General features: G+C 37.8%; 1 protein-coding gene across 2 annotated transcripts; it reads left to right on the top strand.

The window, feature by feature from the left end:
- The first annotated feature begins 290 nt into the window (after nt 1-290).
- ATXN3 (ataxin 3) lies at nt 291-16787 on the top strand. 2 transcript variants are annotated; one of them, XM_054634123.2, is made up of 11 exons: nt 291-385; nt 3206-3370; nt 3892-3936; nt 5215-5300; nt 5735-5801; nt 7954-8041; nt 8290-8422; nt 9486-9661; nt 10070-10193; nt 10929-11017; nt 11564-16787. In XM_054634123.2, exons 1-11 carry the CDS (start codon nt 362-364, stop codon nt 11656-11658), a joined length of 1092 nt encoding a protein of 363 aa, XP_054490098.2. In that variant the 5' UTR covers nt 291-361; the 3' UTR covers nt 11659-16787. The 2 variants fall into 2 exon arrangements, with proteins under 2 accessions (XP_054490098.2, XP_054490103.1); XM_054634128.2 differs by lacking the exon at nt 10070-10193.
- The last annotated feature ends 1899 nt before the right edge of the window (nt 16788-18686 follow it).

Genomic DNA, 18686 nt, shown 5'->3' with positions numbered 1-18686 from the left:
TCTGTAGGCTTGTTTGGAGTAGTGGTTGAGCAGTTACTGCGGCTTTGTGAGCGGACCAGGAGGGTGTTAGGGGCTGGTGAGCCCAAGGCAGGGGCGGGCGGTGCCGGGCGCTGCTCAGCTCGGTGCGGGGAGAAGCGGCGGAGGAGCCGGCGGCGCTGCGGGCGCGGCTGCCGCGCGGGGGCGCTCGCGGATGGCGGCGGCTCAGCGCGCCGGCCTCCTCCCCGGCAGAGGGCGCCAGCGCGGCGGCCGGGCCGGGCCGGGCACTGCCAGTGGGGCCTGCCCTGCGCGGCCGGGGGGCGGTGGGCGCTGCGATTGGCCGGGCGGGTCACGTGGGGTGGGGGCTGCGGCCGCCACAGTAAACATGGAGTCGATCTTCCACGAGCGGGTGAGTGAGGGAGCGAGTGCGGGGGGACCGGGTGGGTCCCGCTGCCTGCCCGCCTTGGCTGTAGCGCCGTCGGTTGTGGCCGTCCGGGCCGCCGAGACGGGGGAGGCGCGCGAGCTCTCTCTGAGGAGCTGCTGGGGCGGTGCCCGGGCCTCCCATCCCTGCGCTGAGAGCGGGGGAGCCCCCGGGGTGCGCTCGGGCTGTGTCGGGTCGGGCCGCGCTTTTCCTCCCTGGCATCTCGAACCTTCGGCAGTGGCTTGTCCTCTGCCCCGGGGGAGAGCCGGGGCCCTCGCATCTCGAACCTTCGGCAGTGGCTTGTCCTCTGTCCCGGGGGAGAGCCGGGGCCCTCGCATCTCGAACCTTCGGCAGTGGCTTGTCCTCTGCCCCGGGGGAGAGCCGGGGCCCTCGCTCCACGGTGCCTGTGCCTATGGCCCGTCCCGGCTGGACGCTGCCAGCCCTGCAGGGAAAGGAGAGGCCGGGCTGAGCCAGGCGTCCGCTTTAGCACGGGGACTGTGTTCTGGGGAGCGCAGAAACAGCCCCAGGTGTGCGGAGATGTGGGCTGCAGTTACTTGTGTTTCTTGAGAGGGAGCTCCCATGGCAGAGGAATGAGTTCGAGGATAAGCAGCGGCAGGCAGGGCTGCCCCTGTGCTCTCAGAGCCGTCTCGTCACAGCCTGGCTTGGCTGTGCCTGTGTAATGAGCAGGGAGTGGGAGAGCCGCTAGAGAAATCGCAGTTCACACAGTGCGCTTCTGTGTGCCGAACAGTATTTCCTGTTCTGGAGGACAAATGCTGCTGTGAAATGCTGTGATTTATCCAGCTTCGCAAATATGACCTATTTCTGTTCTAATGCTGTTCAAATTGTAATTGGATTTGTTCTTGCACTTTGCCAGTGTCTTTACAACTTTATTGTGTTAACCTTACTACTAGTTCTGTTACTTTGTTTTGTTATGTAGGATTGGTTTCCTTAAGAAGTCAAGTAAAATAGCTGTGTACCTTCCTTTAAAAAATTGCTGTTCTGAAACCCATAAAACCTGGGGAGTAGGTTTGGGTTTCAAAATTTGGCAAGTGTTCTGATGTTAAGTAGCTGCTGTTCAGAGAGTGAGTGTTGGATTTCAGCCGTGATGGCCTCTGCTTCAGTGACCTTCAGTCTGGCTTTGAAAACAGTTTAACAAAATGTACTCTTTTGTTAGCTTATCACAGTATGAATTAACTGTTTATTACTAAAAAGTTTCCTTTTAGAGAAATTACTATGTAAGCATGTAATACAACTAATTTTCAGTGGTATTTTACTATCTCTCTGTTTCTAAACCAGTTTCATATTATTCTGGTGGAGAAGCTGTGATTGTTGAGCAGGTTCTTGTGTCACAGTTTTGTCATGCGGCCAGCAGTAGGGATGTGGTCCCAGAGGGACAGAAGCTGCTGTTTACTCATGAGTTCCTTGCTGCAGAGAGGGCATGAGCTGGAGGAGGCTTCCGGGTTCCACTGAAGCCCGGCTGTACAGCCAGCATAGCTTTGGTAGCTCATTGCTCAACCGAGTGATGAAGCCATAGGAAGGTTCTGGAGTAAAGGGAACTTTCGAGGTTTCAGCTGTAAGGGAGATCATGGGAGGGTTCTACATATGATTTGTATGATGCTTTTATGGAATTTTAAAGAATATTCCTCAAAGGCATATTCTTGTATTAGTTTCTGTGGGTGTGGCTTGAGGGAGGGGTGTTCTGTTTTGTTCTTGAGGGGTTTTGTTTTTAACGAAGAGCATGTGTAGGAGAGTTCTTAATGTAAATAAAATGAAGACCGATTAAAACGAAAGAGAAAAGCAGGATTTTAAAACTGATGTCACTTGTCTTGCACATAGAGTTACAGTTATTTGTAGAAAAAGATTGCTTTTCATGGGAAGCTGCTTTGGTAGGTTTACATTGTGGTTTTTTTTAACGAGGCAGTATTTTATCTCATAGGTGGAAATGATGGAGCCTATCATACATTCATTCAGATCAGAGATTTTTTAAATTTATACTACAAAATCATGTCTGACATTGTTAATTAGCTCTTTTAAAATTTATGCTCATGTTTTAAAAATCTTACGCTATAGTTCTGTTACCTGTAATGGGCTGGATATGTAACAAAGTATCTGAAATGTTTTTTATTTGAATCAATGTCAATTGGTCTATCAATAAAAATAAAATTCATTGTTTATTATACTGAATTTAATATTTTGTTTCCCCATCATTCTTTTCAAGATTTTCAGACTAGTGGCATGACCCTAATTTATCTACTTCATATATGTAAATTTCATGTGGAAAAGGAGCTTTATTGTTTGTCCAGCTCCTAATCACTTTCTCAGCAGTAACGTGGAGGGCAGATTGTCCATAGCCACCCCTGGAGGAGAAGAATAGTTAAAAGTAATGAGAGTGTCTGTTACAGAAAATGTTTGTTCTAGGAAGTAGAGATCTAACTGTTTGATTTTCATGTACTGATGTTTGGGAAGAGGATGGAATCCATTGTTCTGATGGTTGTAGAGTCTCTGTGTGATTTGTTGGGTCATTATCAATATTAATGGTGTTTTCAAAAACAATTTTTACATGAAATTTATTTCCCTTAAGGAAATAAGGTAGTATGCATGTTGACTTTTCTCCCATCAAGCTGTTGGGAGGATTGTATTCTATAGCTTGCAGTGTAATACATTGGAAGAATATATGGTATTCTGCAGGAGTGGGGAGGGCAGGAAGTTTGCCAGAGTGAAACAGTTGAGTCATTTTACAGAGTTTGCATTAACCTGGGGTGATTTTTTTTCTTTTTCCATCGTTTTTCTTTTCTCTTCCATTATTAGCAAGAAGGCTCATTGTGTGCTCAGCATTGTCTGAATAATTTGCTGCAAGGTGAATACTTTAGTCCTGTTGAGTTATCCTCTATTGCACAGCAATTGGATGAGGAAGAAAGGATGAGAATGGCAGAGGGAGGAGTATCTAGTGAAGAATACAGAACATTTTTACAGGTAAAATTATGTTCATTTGAGGTTGCTTGATATTGCCTGAAATGAAATATTGTCTGGCACAGACCTATTCTTGCATAGCTAGACAAGGTTAATTTTCTAGTGCTAAAGGTTTTTAAATGTATAGGCCTTTTCATTCATGTATCTTAGATGTGTCATTTTCAAATGTTACTAGTACAGCTTTATAATAATTCTACAAAAAGCTACATTACCTTCATCTTACAAGTAGGAAGATCAGGCATGATGAGGAGGATCAGTAATTTGCCTTTTGTTTTTGTAAGCCAGTGTCAGATAGGAACAGAAATTCCCATGTCTGTCTGCCCTTTAAGCACTGAACATCTCTAAAGGTTTGAGTTTTAAATTAAAATGCCTATTGGGGGCATTGTAATCAGCCTTGCAGACAAGGACATAAATCATTACTTTAAGAATCTGCAGTTACATTTATTTTCACAACTCAATTATTTTTGACCTTTTATGTTTATACCATTTTTCCCCTTTCTCCCTTCCAACTTCACATCGAGCAGCAGCCTTCTGTAAATATGGATGATAGTGGATTCTTCTCAATTCAAGTAAGCACAGCTCTCTTCTGACACCATTTTCTATTTATGCAATATATGTTCTTTTATGTAATTTAAATGGCATTGAGCTTTTCCATCTAGTTACCACTTTATGGGCTTAATGGGATTAAGTGCTGGAGTTCCAAATGTTAGAGTGTTTTCCTTTAAGAATAGTGACTTGCAGTTATTCAGTTGATGGGCCCTCAAATCCATAGGAGAAACATGGATTCAGGAACTGTGACATGACACCTGCTGGCAATAAGCTTGAGTTCTAAGCTGTTTTTTGTGGGCACTTCAGGTGTAGACCTTGTCTCCCAGGTGAAAAAGCATAATTCAGATTGCTTTCTCAAATTATAGATTGGAAAGCCCTTGGCAGTGGTTACAGGGTTATCACAGTGATCTGAAGATTTTTCTTGGGTGTTTTTGGTTTTTTTAGGGCCATAGGGAAAAGTAATTAATAATAAATACTTAAACCAGACCAACAGCAAAAAAAGTTTTGAACACCAAATTGGGGGTTTTGTTTAGATTTGAGCTCTAGGCATCTTTGGCTGTCTCCCAAGCTTTCAGTGGTACTTGTCAATGCTCCAGGCTCCCTCAAGAGCTTGACTTCCTTTTGGCCAAATGAGCTGTTTTTCTTTTTAACAAGAAACCATTAACAGTTTGGCTTTCCTGCTGTCTTTGGGCTGCTTCAGTAGCTGAAGAAAATGCTTCCTTGTTCTACTGTTTTGTCCTGTCATTGCTTTGTCATTTGAGGCACAGTTGGCTTGCTGAAAGGAATTAGAATTGTTAACATAAAAGTTCTTACACCCTTATTTCATGTACCTTTAAAGAGTTATTGTAAAAGAGTTGGTGCTCAGATCAATAGACTGACTGATCCTGTGATAATCCAGTAGTACAAAATTCCCAACAGTTACTGTGAAGAAAGATTGAGATTGTATTGGGGAGGAGGGGGAAGTAAGGGCAGAGCCGTGCATTGCAAGTAGAGAGATGACTACCAAAGTGTCTGTGGAAGGTGAAATGACAGCTTTGTTTGGAGGAGTATGCTCATTAACACAGCTGAATTAAATCCTAGTTTTGTTACTTCTCCTTAGATAAGATATGAGTGTTATGCTTGCATGTGGATTCATGACAGCTGCATTTTGAGTAATGTGATTCCTAGGTTTCCTGGCAATGTTTTGAAATAAAGTTTTATGAAAGCAGTATAATTGTTTAGCATAGCTAAGATGATTGCATTGCTTGAATTCAGATTTTGAACTAGTGTGACTCATGAAAAGTGTACTTTTTTGACAGGTTATAAGCAATGCCTTGAAAGTGTGGGGTTTAGAACTAATCCTCTTCAACAGCCCAGAGTACCAGAGACTTGGGATCGATCCTATGTAAGACTCTTTTAGCACCTTGCTTTTATTTTACTGTAAAAATACTCTTAATCTATGTTTTAAATCTTTCTTTTAAATTGCTGTTTTATGCTCTGTTGCATTTTGATATTTGTATTGCCCCCAGCTTTGATTCTTTTTTCTTTTTTTTTTTTTTTTTCTTTTTGGGGGTGCATGAGAACATCTGTCCTCTGTGCCTTCATGATATTTCAGTATCTGTGGCATCACAGATATATGGAGATTTCAGTGATATTGACAACTTCCTGAATGTTATAAAAGCAATATGAGTATTCTGTAATGTAACATCAATGGTTATATTACTGAAACTTTATTATATTTAAGTTTGAATTAGTGATAGCAAAGATCTTAAACATTATTATGTACTCTGATTTTAGAGTATTTAATTTTATTTATATATTTTGTTTTTCTTTTTACAGAAATGAAAAATCATTTATTTGTAATTATAAGGAACACTGGTTTACAGTTCGAAAGTTAGGAAAACAGGTGACACTGTCTTTTTTTATTTTAAAATTAACTTCAGAAATGGGTGTGGAAAAGTGGTTGCAAGTAGATTGTGCTTCCCTTTTGCAAGCTTTTGCTGCAGTTTGGTTTAATAGTATCCCATATTAAAAAAAAAGGTGAATGTTTGTTTTATCACAAAAATGCCAGGCAGGTCATTGTAAATATTAGCCTGGGAAAAGACTGTAGGATCAATTCCCTCGTGAATGTCCTTCAGGGAGCTACAGCTCTGGTAGGGTCTTAGGTGACTTCTTAAGCTATTTCCTTTTTTTTTTTTTTTTTTTTTTTTTGTCTGCATGAAATACTGAAGAAAACTTGTACTGGGGGGTCAGGGGGAGTAGGGAATCCTGGACAAAGATTAGGATCCTTACAGAATTCAAATTTATTTTAATACAGTAAGATAGTGGCATTGTAAAATAATTTTGTATTTAAATGGGCAGTAGATAAAAGAAAATATTCAAGTTTTTGATGGATAATAATGGATACTCAAAAGTACATATAAAAGCTTATGAGCTTTTATACAACATGAGCAGATTTGGTGTTTGGTTTCTTCAGGGCTTTTTTTCAGAGAAAACATTCAGGGAAAACAGCTTTAAGAGTCTGTAATAGTGGGACAGAAATCTGCCCATTTGGTTCCTTTTTTCAAGTTCTGTCTACTTATGTTGTCATCAAGATTTAAAAAATAAAGAAAAGTCACTTGTGAGTGAGAAAACTAAACTCTACTGTTTGGCTTTAGTTTAAAAGTATGGCTAATGTTTACAGGCATTTTTTGTTTATTTGATATCAAAATGGTTGTCTTTAAATTATGCTTATTATACAATGCAACCACGATGGGTGGAATTTTATGAGGGCATTCTAACCCAAGACATCCTAAGCTGGAGAGGGAATGCTTTTTTCCTCTTTTACCTGTGGCTTGTAACCACATGAAGACAGTACTAGGTGTCTGTTACCTAGAGAGTAATGAGAACATTTGACAAAATAGGTTGCTTCTCCTCTGTTACAGTTAAAGCAAAATTAGTTTAACAAAACTTTCTCCTCCATAGTGTCTTTTAAAACTTGCTATAGTCTGTCCATCAGATTTTTACAGAACTTTTCATTCCCCAACTCTTCTATACTGTTGGTCTTTTTACCCTTTACTAGTGGCAAGGAGTGTTTTTGGCAAATGAAGTGATTGCATGACAGGGTGGCAGATAGTCACTTAATCTGTTGTATGAGCCTGGCTGCAAGTGTGTGGGTGCACATATGGAAGTTTGGGTAGATCAGTGCATTTCTGTGAGAATGGAGATAAAATTCTCCTTCCACTAAGTCAAATGGTGCTTTCTGGTTAAAACTGTATAATATTGAATGAGTAGGTCTAAAAAAAAGTTCTTTAGTTACATTGGAATCATATATGGGGGTTTAAAGGTAGAATATCTGGTTTCACATTGAATATATTTCCTCTCTAGAAGTTTTATGTAAGTATAATACTGTTTCTATGTAGAAGTATTATAAATTACTAATTACGGTCTTTGGGTCACTAGAAATGATTTGTGTATGTTTATATGAAGCGTCCCCTGTTGTAATATAGTGCTGTACTCTCAGCATACTAAATTTGAGTAATTTTTTTTAAATTTAAGTTTAAAAATTATCTAAGAGAAGGGTAAACACTATTTTTCAGCATCACCAGCTATTAAAGGTGAAATGTTCCATGAAAGTATTTAATGGAAATAATTGAATGTCTGTTTTCTGTATCTATTAATTTCTTAACACATAGCATTAACTGATGAAGAGTTTCTTACTGCATTGGTCTCAGGTTTAAAACTAGGATTAAGCAGAATTTTAGAATGATGCCTGAAATAATAAATCAAAATAAAATGGTTAAAGATTATCTGGTTTAATGTGTTTCCCTGGTACCAGTATTCAGTAATGGGAGACAGCATGCAGTAATTTCCACACTTCAGATATCCTGTTAAAGTATTTGATGGACAACATTTAGCAGTATAGGTATTATGCTTCAAAACACTTTATTTGATAATTTATTTTACTAGATTTATTTGGGTATTCCATAATAAAAAATTACCATAATGTACAGGAATGGATTACCAAGGAATCTTCATGCTAATTTGTTCTCTCAACCTTTTTTTTTTCTTAATTACAGTGGTTTAACTTGAACTCTCTCTTGATGGGTCCAGAACTAATATCAGATACATATCTTGCACTTTTCTTGGCTCAATTACAACAGGAAGGTAATAGTAACTTGCAGATGTTAAATCTCATTAATTAAAAGTAGGTAATAATCATAATTTTTTAGAACTTACGTATTCAGTAGCTACCCTTAGTTTTATGATTGAAATAGTGAAATAATGCAAGTCCTTATAATAAAAGGTAGAGTCTTACATCTTAAATTGCACATGATTGTATTCCATATAGTGTGCATTTTAGAGTGTTTGTATCTGCACTTTAATGCTGTAGACTTACAATTTCTTTTTCTCAGGTTATTCCATATTTGTAGTAAAAGGTGACCTGCCAGACTGTGAGGCTGATCAGCTGCTGCAGATGATTCGGGTACAGCAGATGCAGCGACCAAAACTGATCGGAGAAGAGGCAGCACAGTCAAGAGATCAGAGGTAAGGCAAATAGAGATTTTCTTTTTATAATGTTCAGTATGATTGGTTTGTAATTTGGAAGTAACAAGAAGTACCTTTAGTTCAATGTGTACTGCTGTTGCACACAGGAAAAGCAAGCTGATGGTGTATTGAAATTAATAACTTCAAAATGCTGTATTGTTAAGTGGGCAAAAGCTGACTTGATTGAGTCTTTCCACGTACATAAGTATATTATATTGCAGATTTTTGACTTAGGGAGGAAAATGGTTCAGGCAAATCTTATAAACTATGGTTAATAGTAATTCTTTTATAATTAAGACTGGTTTGTGCATTCTGTCATAAGTAGTAAAGAACAAGAAACTGATCTTTGAATTCCAAGTCATATAAATCATACAGCATTCCCTTTTGGAATAATTTCACTGTAACATTGTGGTGCTGCTCATTTTTTATGTGTTCTGCTAATATAAAACATCCTTTAAAGTGTATAAAGCTAGTACTTTATGCACTTCTGCAATGATTTAACTGAATTTTCATAGTGAACAAATTGCATTCTGATAAAAAGGCTTTAGGCTTCTCAGAGAAATTCATTACTTTTTTCCCCTTTGTAAAGTTAAACTGATGTTGTAAATTGATGGAATAATTAGCAGTAACATGGAAAGTGTGTACAGTTTACACGGGTTCTGTTGCTTTAGTGTGGCCTTCAAGGCCTCCTGAGAAGGAGACTGTATGCACTCTTTTCTGCTGATGTAACTTTCAAATAGCAGTAGGTTGGAATAACATGTATCACAGCTTTTTGTGGGCTTATCATTTTTGATGATTTACTATCCTAACAGCTTCTTATCAACATGTACATTGCTTTAGAGGTCATTGTGTGGCAAATATATGTTAAGGTTGCTCTGCAGCCCTTTTGTGCTTTTTCATTTTTCAGGAAAATACTTGTTTATGTAACAGACTTTCACAAGAAGAATGTTTTTCCCAAAGTTAAACCTAGAGTTAAATTGGCAGAACATACTAATTTAAACCTCATGATAAAATCTAATATCATTTCTGTCTAAATTTTGCTATGAATGTATGAATTTCACAGGCTATCCAGAAGTGATGTGGACCAAGCAATTGAAGTTAACCATCCTTTTGAAGGAACAGGCATGTTAGATGAAGATGAAGAGAATTTTCAGAGAGCCCTGGCTCTAAGTAGGCAGGAAATTGATATGGAGGATGAAGAGGCTGATCTTCGCAGAGCCATTCAGCTCAGCATGCAAGGTGCAGTGCTCATCTCAATTTCTTACAGTGCTTTAAGCAGCTCCTGGAATCAGTTTGTCAGGCAATTTTTCCAGCATGTGTCACCATCTCTGGAAAGACTGGTTTGAGGCATGGAAGGACAATCCAGGATTGTACGTAACTATCTCCCTCCTGCTTTTTGAAAAGTTGTAACTTGGATGTTGTTATTGATTATTAGGAAGGAAGAACAAATTGGCAAAGGGTTGCAGGAGGAAAGGGAAGCAGTCCTAAGGTGAGGAGAGGAGAAATTATCCAGCAAAGTTCTTCTAGGTGCTTAGATCTCAAAAAAGTCTTTCTTCTTCTCAAGTTTGAGGACATTTTTTAAGTTATATTTTATTTACTAACTTCATATTACTATAGTTAGTAGGATATGGCATGTTCTGCTTTCAGGTAGCCGTCGAAGTGAGCTCTCAGGCTCATTACCACAGAATGTGCCTCAGTCGTCTCACAGCAGTCAGACAGAGTCCCTTTCCTCAGAAGAGCTGCGAAGGAGAAGACAAGCATATTTTGAAAAGTAAAGTAGCTGATAGAAAACTGCATGTGGAAGTACATGTATTTTTCAGTGTTTTTGGGGTGTGGATGGGTTTCTTACTGAGGTCCAGCTCAAATTTTCTGTCTTGATATGATTTCCTAATAGTACCTGAATTTTACTATTCTCAGGTGGTTCCTACAGAGAAACCTCTAGTAAGAGAGTGTTTGTTAATAATGCAGTAGTCTTGTTATTACTGCAAGTCTTGTGAAGAAAGAAAAGAAAACATACATTATTGAAGTATTTTAAATGAAATCCTGTACATTTCTGCAACTACCTTCTCAACAAAAAGTATTATTTCTCTAAGACTTTGCTTTGGGTAATGATGCTTCTCATGTGCATCACATAAAAGCATTGTACATATTTTATGTTACTGTTCTGGTGTACCTTCCTAATAGATAGTTGAACTATTGTAGCTTTTCCTTATCTCTGTCTTACAGTAATAAAGGAAATAAAGACCAGGGAGAAATGCTATGGATGGGAGGAGTTAGACTTCATATGGTAGGATAAGAATGCAGAGCTACCAAATCCTGGGAAAATATTCTTGTGGCTTGGAATATAATACTGGGAAGATAAATATCTGAAGGTTATTGGGGTGAAGTGATGAAAGAGATTTTGGGCACAGGGCTGTTATTGTACCAAACAGCTTCTACTTCTGACTTGACTCACGTCTCATACTGATGTTAATCTTACTCTCTTTCAAATTTATGACACTTTCAGACAGCAACAACAGCTACAGCAGCAAAATCAGACTCCAAACCTACAGGACAAAGCAACTCTTAGTTCAAGCACTCCAGAACCTGGCCCAGGTATTGTTTTTTAACCTTTCATTCAACACTGTAATGTGTCTTTTTCATCTTTGTGTTGTTTGTTAATTTTCCTTCCCTGCCTGCTTTGCACTTGAGCAGCCATTCGGATTGTGTATTACAGCCATTACTGTATTGGCAGTGAAGGAAAGGATCACTTTCCTGAAAAGCCTGTTTCCATTTGAATGTCAATATCCCATTTCAAAGTATAGACCATTGCTATTACCCCAACTGTTTGTTTTCTAAATTAATTTTAAAGTTGTATGACAACTTGCATAGTATCTGACAAAATTACTGGAACCAGTTTTCAGAAGACCGTGTGTAGACCTTACCAGTGTCAGGTATTGGTGATCCAAAACTGGTGTATATTGTTACAAACTGACTGTTGTTGGTGATAAACTGCTTGCAGAATGTTCAGTGACTTTGAAAACAAAACCAGTTTTGTCAGTGGGGTAGGAAAAAGTGGGTGTGGACGAAAACAACAAAAGCATTTAACTATAATTAAGAACTGTGAATTTATTACAGCTTGTATGCATGTATTGTCTTTAGGAGGAGATATGAGCGAAGAAGACATGCTTCAAGCAGCCATGAATATGTCTCTGGAGTCTGTCAGAAACCACTTGAATTCAGAAGAGGAGAAATAACATCATTTTTTCCCTCTTATTGTCAAAACGCTAAGTCTCCATTAAAATTCTACTGTGTGGATGTTGCACAAGCAGGGTTCACTTCAGAGTTCTGGAAGCAGGAATGAAAGGGGGGCTGCTGGAGGTCAGTTTAGAGAGGATCTGCAAATACAAAAAGATTGCACTAATTTAGAGAACTGTAGCACTCCTACGAAACATCTGCTCGCAAGAGTAGTGTTGTTAAAATTACTGGAACCATTCACACAAAGTTAGACAAGGGTAGCAGCTGCAACTTAAAGTAAAGCTTTTAAATCTTGCATTAAAAAAGCAAGTTTAAATTGTTTTGAAGAATTCTATAGAAGATACAAATGGTGCTGAAAACAGCATCAAATTATTTTCTTCAGTACTAATGGAAAAACAGATACAAGTAATAAGTTATGCTCATAAATTATTTTTAATAGATCACTCTAAAATGGAGAGAGTAATTAAATTCCAATTATCTTAAATAATTTATTTTGTGATTGTTTATTATGAACAACTTAATGTCAACTTTTTGATCCTGCTGTCCACTTTTGAAATTATCCATTCTGCAGGAGAAATAAGAACCCATCAATTTCATACTGTTCAATTCAAGACAAAATTGCATTGTTGACTATAATGTTACTCCTGAGTCTTTCAGTGATTTCTGACTTTGTAACAATTCTTGGTTTTACCTTCCAATTGTAAAATTTTAGATTTGTGTTTAACATACTGTCTTTTAGCAGATAACTTGCCTTATTTGGCTTGGGGTTTTGTTGTTCTTGTTTGTTTTTAATTATTGTTTTCTTATGTTCTTTCTTGTTAAAGCCACTTTCTTTTTACTTCAAAAGCAGCATATATCCAATTGGGTTTAGCAGGTTTTCTTTTCTACCTCTTCCAGAGAATTTTCCTCTTCAAGCCCAACCCTTTATTCTGGCCTTTCAGTATGAAAGAGCTGTAACTGAGTCTAAGAGAAAGTAGGAGGGGATTTCAGTGCCATAAAGTCAGTGCCACACACTTAAGATGCACTCCTGCAATCTGAAATGACCCCTGTTCAAGTAGCTCTTTTAAAAATGAGTATTTATGCCTGTGTGGATGTTCTTTCTGAAATGCTTTCCATGAGTGTCTGTCAGAATGTTGCAGTTTTTTCAGGAATGGCCTTTATTCATGCACCTTACAATTTTTTATTACGTTGTTTCTGATCCTGAGAAAAAGTGGGAAGCAAAGTATGTGAGATGGCTTATGCTACTGGTTGTAAGACATTTGCTTTGATATCCAGGATGAATGTGTAACAGGGTGACCAAACCTGACCTTGAACTTCAGTGCAACAAAAGAGAGATGTTTCATTTTCCTAAATGGTGCTTGAAATACAAATTCTGTTTACATATAAATTATATGGAAATATGTTGTAGATAGAGTATATAAGCTGTAGTCCAGTTAAAGCATTAACAGTTAGCACAGGCATTCTAAGAATCTTTCAAAGATAACCCCAAATTTCTTTATCAAAATATTCTAAAGTTACATCTTTGCACAATAGTAACGTTTAATTAAAATTAGTAGGAGATGAATGGTAGCTAGATGGATATACACATTCAGCATCAAGTAGTACTGTACCTGAAAGGGCTCTTACCTCTCAGTAAAGATTTGTTTACAGCAATGGTTTCCTGATAGCTTGGGATATTATTATAGTATGCATAGTTGGGCTAAATTCTGTTTTTCTTATCTATGTGCTGGATTTTCACCAATGTCACCAGAACCACTGGTATGTGTTACACAATTTGGATTTTGACATGAGACAGCACTACTTTTTAAAAACTGATTTTTGTATTTTTTAAATAATCCTGTCATCCACATTATAATTATTTGTGATGTCTCAAATTAATGTAGCTGAACAATTTAAAAGTCCATGTATGCATATACCATTTTGAAATGCTGTATTTTTCAGGGTGTGAATTTCTGCTTTCAGTTTGAAATTTCTATGAAACTGAAAGCAAGAAAGGTGTCTAAAGCACTGATTTTTTTTTCTCATCTGTCAATTAACCACAGCTTAATTTTCCTTTCTTGGTTGTGCCATAAACTAATTCTGAAATAAGACTCGTTTTTATAAATAGACGTAGACAGGCAAGCTGATGCCAGTATTTGGAACTCAGACCTTTTATTCTCTAAGAACATAATAAAAATATTATTTCTAGCTCTAGCAGCCCTATATTAAAAAAACCCCAAAAACTCAGCCCCTTAAATCTCACTGACTGTAACTCAGGCCAACTACATGATTTTATAATCACTAAAACATGGAGTTTGCCTTTGAACTTTCATGTCACATCATAAGTCACTTAATCACCCCAGTATTTTAATATGGAAGAAATATAAAATGTCAGTGCCTGAAAGGCACAGCTGAGTCAGTGATCACAGGGACAAGTATTATCCTTTCTATGGAGAAATGCTGTCAGTCAGCAAATACCAGTTTGATTTTTAGAGAAATGTCAAGTTGAATGATATAGGCACATCTATGTAGTCATGCAGATTCGAGAGGGCAATTGAAGCTACATCTGTTAATTCACGTAATTTTGTCACTGCAAAAGACCTAAACCAGCCAGTCCACCACTAAATGTAATGTTCCCAAGCACCACAGCTGCACCTCTTTTAAATAGCTTCAGGGAGGGGGCTCAACCACTTGCCTAGGCAGCCTGTTCCAATGGTGGACAACCTTTTCAGGGAAGAAACACTTCCTGATACCCAAACTGAACCTCCCCTGGTACGAACTGAGGCCATTTCCTCTCATCTTATCATTTGTTAACCTGGGAGATGAGGCTGACCCCCACCATGCTACAACCTCCTTTCAGGACTTGTAGGGAGTGACAGGGCCTCTGTTTGAACTGTACCCAAGGAAAAAACTCATACTAATTGCTGACAGTACATTTTTTATTACCCAGGTCTCAAGTTCAAAATGTCTGGGCCTGCCAAGAAGCTGTCAATAAACTGCTGTCATTTTTTGGTGTTCATTCTTTCAATGATAAACAGTTATCAGTGTGACTTAACTATGCTTTTAATTTACTAATTTAGAGTGTACTTCTGGGGTTACCTACCCTGTCAAGCTGAAGGGTTGGGTTTTTTCCCATGTTATAGCTTTAGGCCAAAGTCCATTGTAAGAGAGAAGACATTGGTTTTTGTTAGTGGGTTGGGTTTTTTTTTAATTATAGAATTATATTTGATGGAATTTCAGGCTTCATTCATTCAACAGATTTTACTGTTCTCCAGTGAATGGTCCATGTGACATAAATTATGGTTTTGTGCCATAATTTATGTCACATGTCATATTTATGTAAAAATAAAAGGGGCAGGAGTAATCCAATAAATAATCTTCCATAATTACTTCTCTGAGTATAATTCTACAAACTGCTTTCATGGTATTACAGTGAAGGGAGGAGGAACAAGAGTTGTAACGCAGTCATACTTGCATGCAGTTCTTGTTAGGCACAGCAAGTACAAATATGAGCTGTTTAAAGGCTTATATTTTTCTAGACCTGAAACTAATATATGATATGATATGATACTCACTTACTTTAAGATTTGGGCTTCCTGTGCCCTTCAAAGAACTGAAGCAAATTTAAGTGTAGTTTTCAGCTACGGTACTCTTCTGACTTGTCATACTTCATTACTTTGCAGACTACTTCAAAATAACCAATACAAATGTAAATCTATGATGTGTTTTATTGTTGGACTACTGCTTCTGTTACAAACTTACAGAATGGGGGGGGGGATTAAAATGGCTTCTACAGGTGTCTAGTAGACAAATATTATCATTTGCAAGCTGGTTTGTCTTACTAGGAAACTGACTGGCTTTAAATTAACATGTTACAGTTCTAAAATGTGACATTTTCTAGTATTAATTGGTTCAAACAATAATGAAAACAATAATAAAAATGGTGGCCTTGTACAGAAAAATACAGTATAGGGGAATAGGATCAGAGAATTAAAATTCAGGCTTACAAAGTACTATTTTGCAATTCACGTTACCAGCACTTCACTTTTAAAGGAGTTGAAATAAGAATCCAAGGAAGAGAATAACTGATGCGGAAACTTTTTTTAAGGGCTTAGGTAGAAAATTATGTTTGCTTTGTAAACCATTACTGTCTTGCATAGAACAAACTTAAGTCCTGGAAAATCCTGATAATTATTCACAAATCATTACCAAAAAAAAAAAGAAAATATGTCCAACATGTAATAAATACATACCTATTCCATATACACAATCACTTGGTCAAGTGAGAACAATACTTAATACATTCAAACTGGCTGGGTCCAAATACTTACTTCTTCAGTTTAGAATTGCTAGCTTTGTCTTGTGTCTAGTTTTCATCTTAATAGCATGAGCTCTTCTGCAATAAATTGTTTTAATCCTCATGCACACATTTTGCCTTATTTGCATTTCAGAGATGGAGGGAATGCTGGAGTATTTAACTTGCCATAGTCACCTTCTTCCCCAGTTACAGTTCTTCAGACAGTTAATACATGTAACTTTTCAACTGCTTTCACCAAATCAAAATACATATATATTATTTTCTTTGTTAAGAAAAATAATTATAACTACACTTTTCTTTTAATCTCCCCCCGTCCTCAGTACAGGCACTGTGTGAATTCAGGAGGGAACTTCAGGAGGGAAAAAAGGGATGTAATACTTAAACGCCACTGTGCAAAAGCAAAATGAAAAAAAAAAAGAACCTTGATCTTGTCTTTAAAGCATGTAAACTTTGATAAAATGTTACTTTTTGCTACATGAAACCCCGTGTACAAATCACTGTAGAGTTAGGATTTTGTAAGGGAATAATTTTTCATCTCTTACCTAATAGTTGTGTATTTTAGAAATCATTTTCAGTAAGATTTTTTTTGTCAAGACTGTTTTCATATCACATCTCTGGCTCTGGATTCCTGTATAATTTTTCCTATTTTGTGTATATAAAGCATAGAATACTGAAAAGATTTAAAAAGGGAAAGCTGAAATGCTTTGTCATTGTTTTGACTGGAAAATGGCAGCACTGTTCGATATTTTGAAAATGCTCTCCAAATAGGCATGAATATATATGGTTGTATTTGATATCACTTTTTTAAATAAATATGATTATAGCTTCTAATGTTTCTCTCAAGTATTTGCATATGTGCTTTCCCTTACATGTGGATTGGACACAGAATCATCAAACATTGAAATCTCACCCCTGGTATCAGTGGGTTTTGCACCAGAGGTGTTTAGACAGAGCAGTGGGATAGTTTTGTCTTGCTGACATTTTATCATCTCTGAGTCCTTGCAACTGTTGGTACTCCAGAAGTTGTGTAAAGACACTCCTGTTAAGGAAGGAAGTTGGTGCCAATTGTAGTTATGTTACATCTTTTAAAATTGTATGCTTTCTAATTTTTAAAGCTACAATTTCCTGCTTTGCAGCCAGAATACTCATTCTTTTTGTGACACAATGCATTGCTCTTGTAACTTAGTCAAAACAAAGTATACTGGATGATTTCCCTTACTAACAGTGGATGAAGTCAGTCAGCTAAAAAAAATTACTTGCAATGTTAAATAGTTTCTAGTTTTGCAAGAGTAGTAATTAAAAAGAGCAGTACAAAAAGTCTTCTGTACTACTTTATTGATTACATCCCTTACTTGGCATTATAAGAACCATCATAAAAGACATTTTTATCATCCCTAAATATTTTAAATGTCTGCAGGACATCTGTGATCTTAGTTGAAAAAATGCTGAATTTCCCATAAAAACTCTTTAGCCAAACTAAATGACACATCTTTACTGTCATGAGGACCCATATGGGCTTTGTTAAACGAATGATAAGGGGTCTTTTGAGTATTATAAACTTTTCATCTCCATTAAACCCAAAAGTGCAAATTAATAAAACTGATAAAGGTACATGTCTACATTCCATGCTATATCATAGCACCAGTACTTCCTACAATTCTGATGCTTTTTTTTTTTTAAGCCAGAAATGGATTTGAAATGGTGCATGATTGGTTTTATTGTGGATAATCATAAGGGTGACAAGTATGCCATTAAATATACTGGTGAAATCAGTTATAAACCTGAGAGAGTAATTGTTCCATGAAGAGGGAAAACAATCTTTATTAGAGAACTTTTAACTTCTAAACTCCTGGAGCCCTTACTATGCCCAGCCTTAGCATTGCCTGGGAGTGGCAGAGGCCAGTAAAAGGTGATAGAGTATTGCAGGCCAGCCCTGAACCCTCCACCAAGCTCTGCAAGATCCTGTTTGAGGAGCAACAAGCAGATTGTTCCATGTCTGTCTGGTAATGTTTGCCAGCCTGTGTTTTGTGCCTGCTGCATTCTCAGACTTCTAAAACAGATTTCACCTGTGGAATGCTCTTCTCAGCTTCATTTTGCTGTTGATGTGGTCCTTTAATTACACATCTTTTTATGTAGTGATCAATTTGAAATGAGCAGTGATCCAGCTGCCCTGTATTTTAAGTCCAGCATTATGTATATGTATAAATATATATGTAAATGTATAAATACATTTCCCTGTATTTATATCAGCCTTTTTTATAACGATCATTCTGACTGATACAAAACTGCTTTTTCTGTAACAGTGCAGTACTCCATGTAGTCCCAAGTTTAAATACCTCACTTGATCAAAAAACAAAAAGAACTTGGAATTGGAGCAGTTTTGGGGTTGTGGTTAGAAATACAACCAAGAATCACAGAATAGGTCAGGTTAGAAGGGACCACAGTGGGTGATCTGGTCCAATCTCCCTGCTCAAGCAGGGTTATCCTAGAGCACATGGCACCGAATTCAGATGATTCCCGAGTATCTCCAGTGAGGGAGCCTCCACAGCCGCTCTGGGCAACCTGTTCCAGTGAGCAGTCACTGCACAGTAAACAAGTTTTTCCTGATATTCAGGTGGATCTTCCTGTGCACCAGTTTCTGCCCGCTGCAGAAGCCTTGTCCTGTTGCGGCGCTCCAGCGGGAAGAGCCCGGACGCAGCCGCTTGGCCCCTCTCCCTGAGATTCTGATAG

Source organism: Agelaius phoeniceus, chromosome 6 (assembly GCF_051311805.1).
Source record: "Agelaius phoeniceus isolate bAgePho1 chromosome 6, bAgePho1.hap1, whole genome shotgun sequence".
Taxonomy (NCBI): Eukaryota; Metazoa; Chordata; class Aves; order Passeriformes; family Icteridae; genus Agelaius; species Agelaius phoeniceus.
Note: the sequence above shows the minus strand (reverse complement) of the source record. Positions and strands in the feature narration are given on the sequence as shown.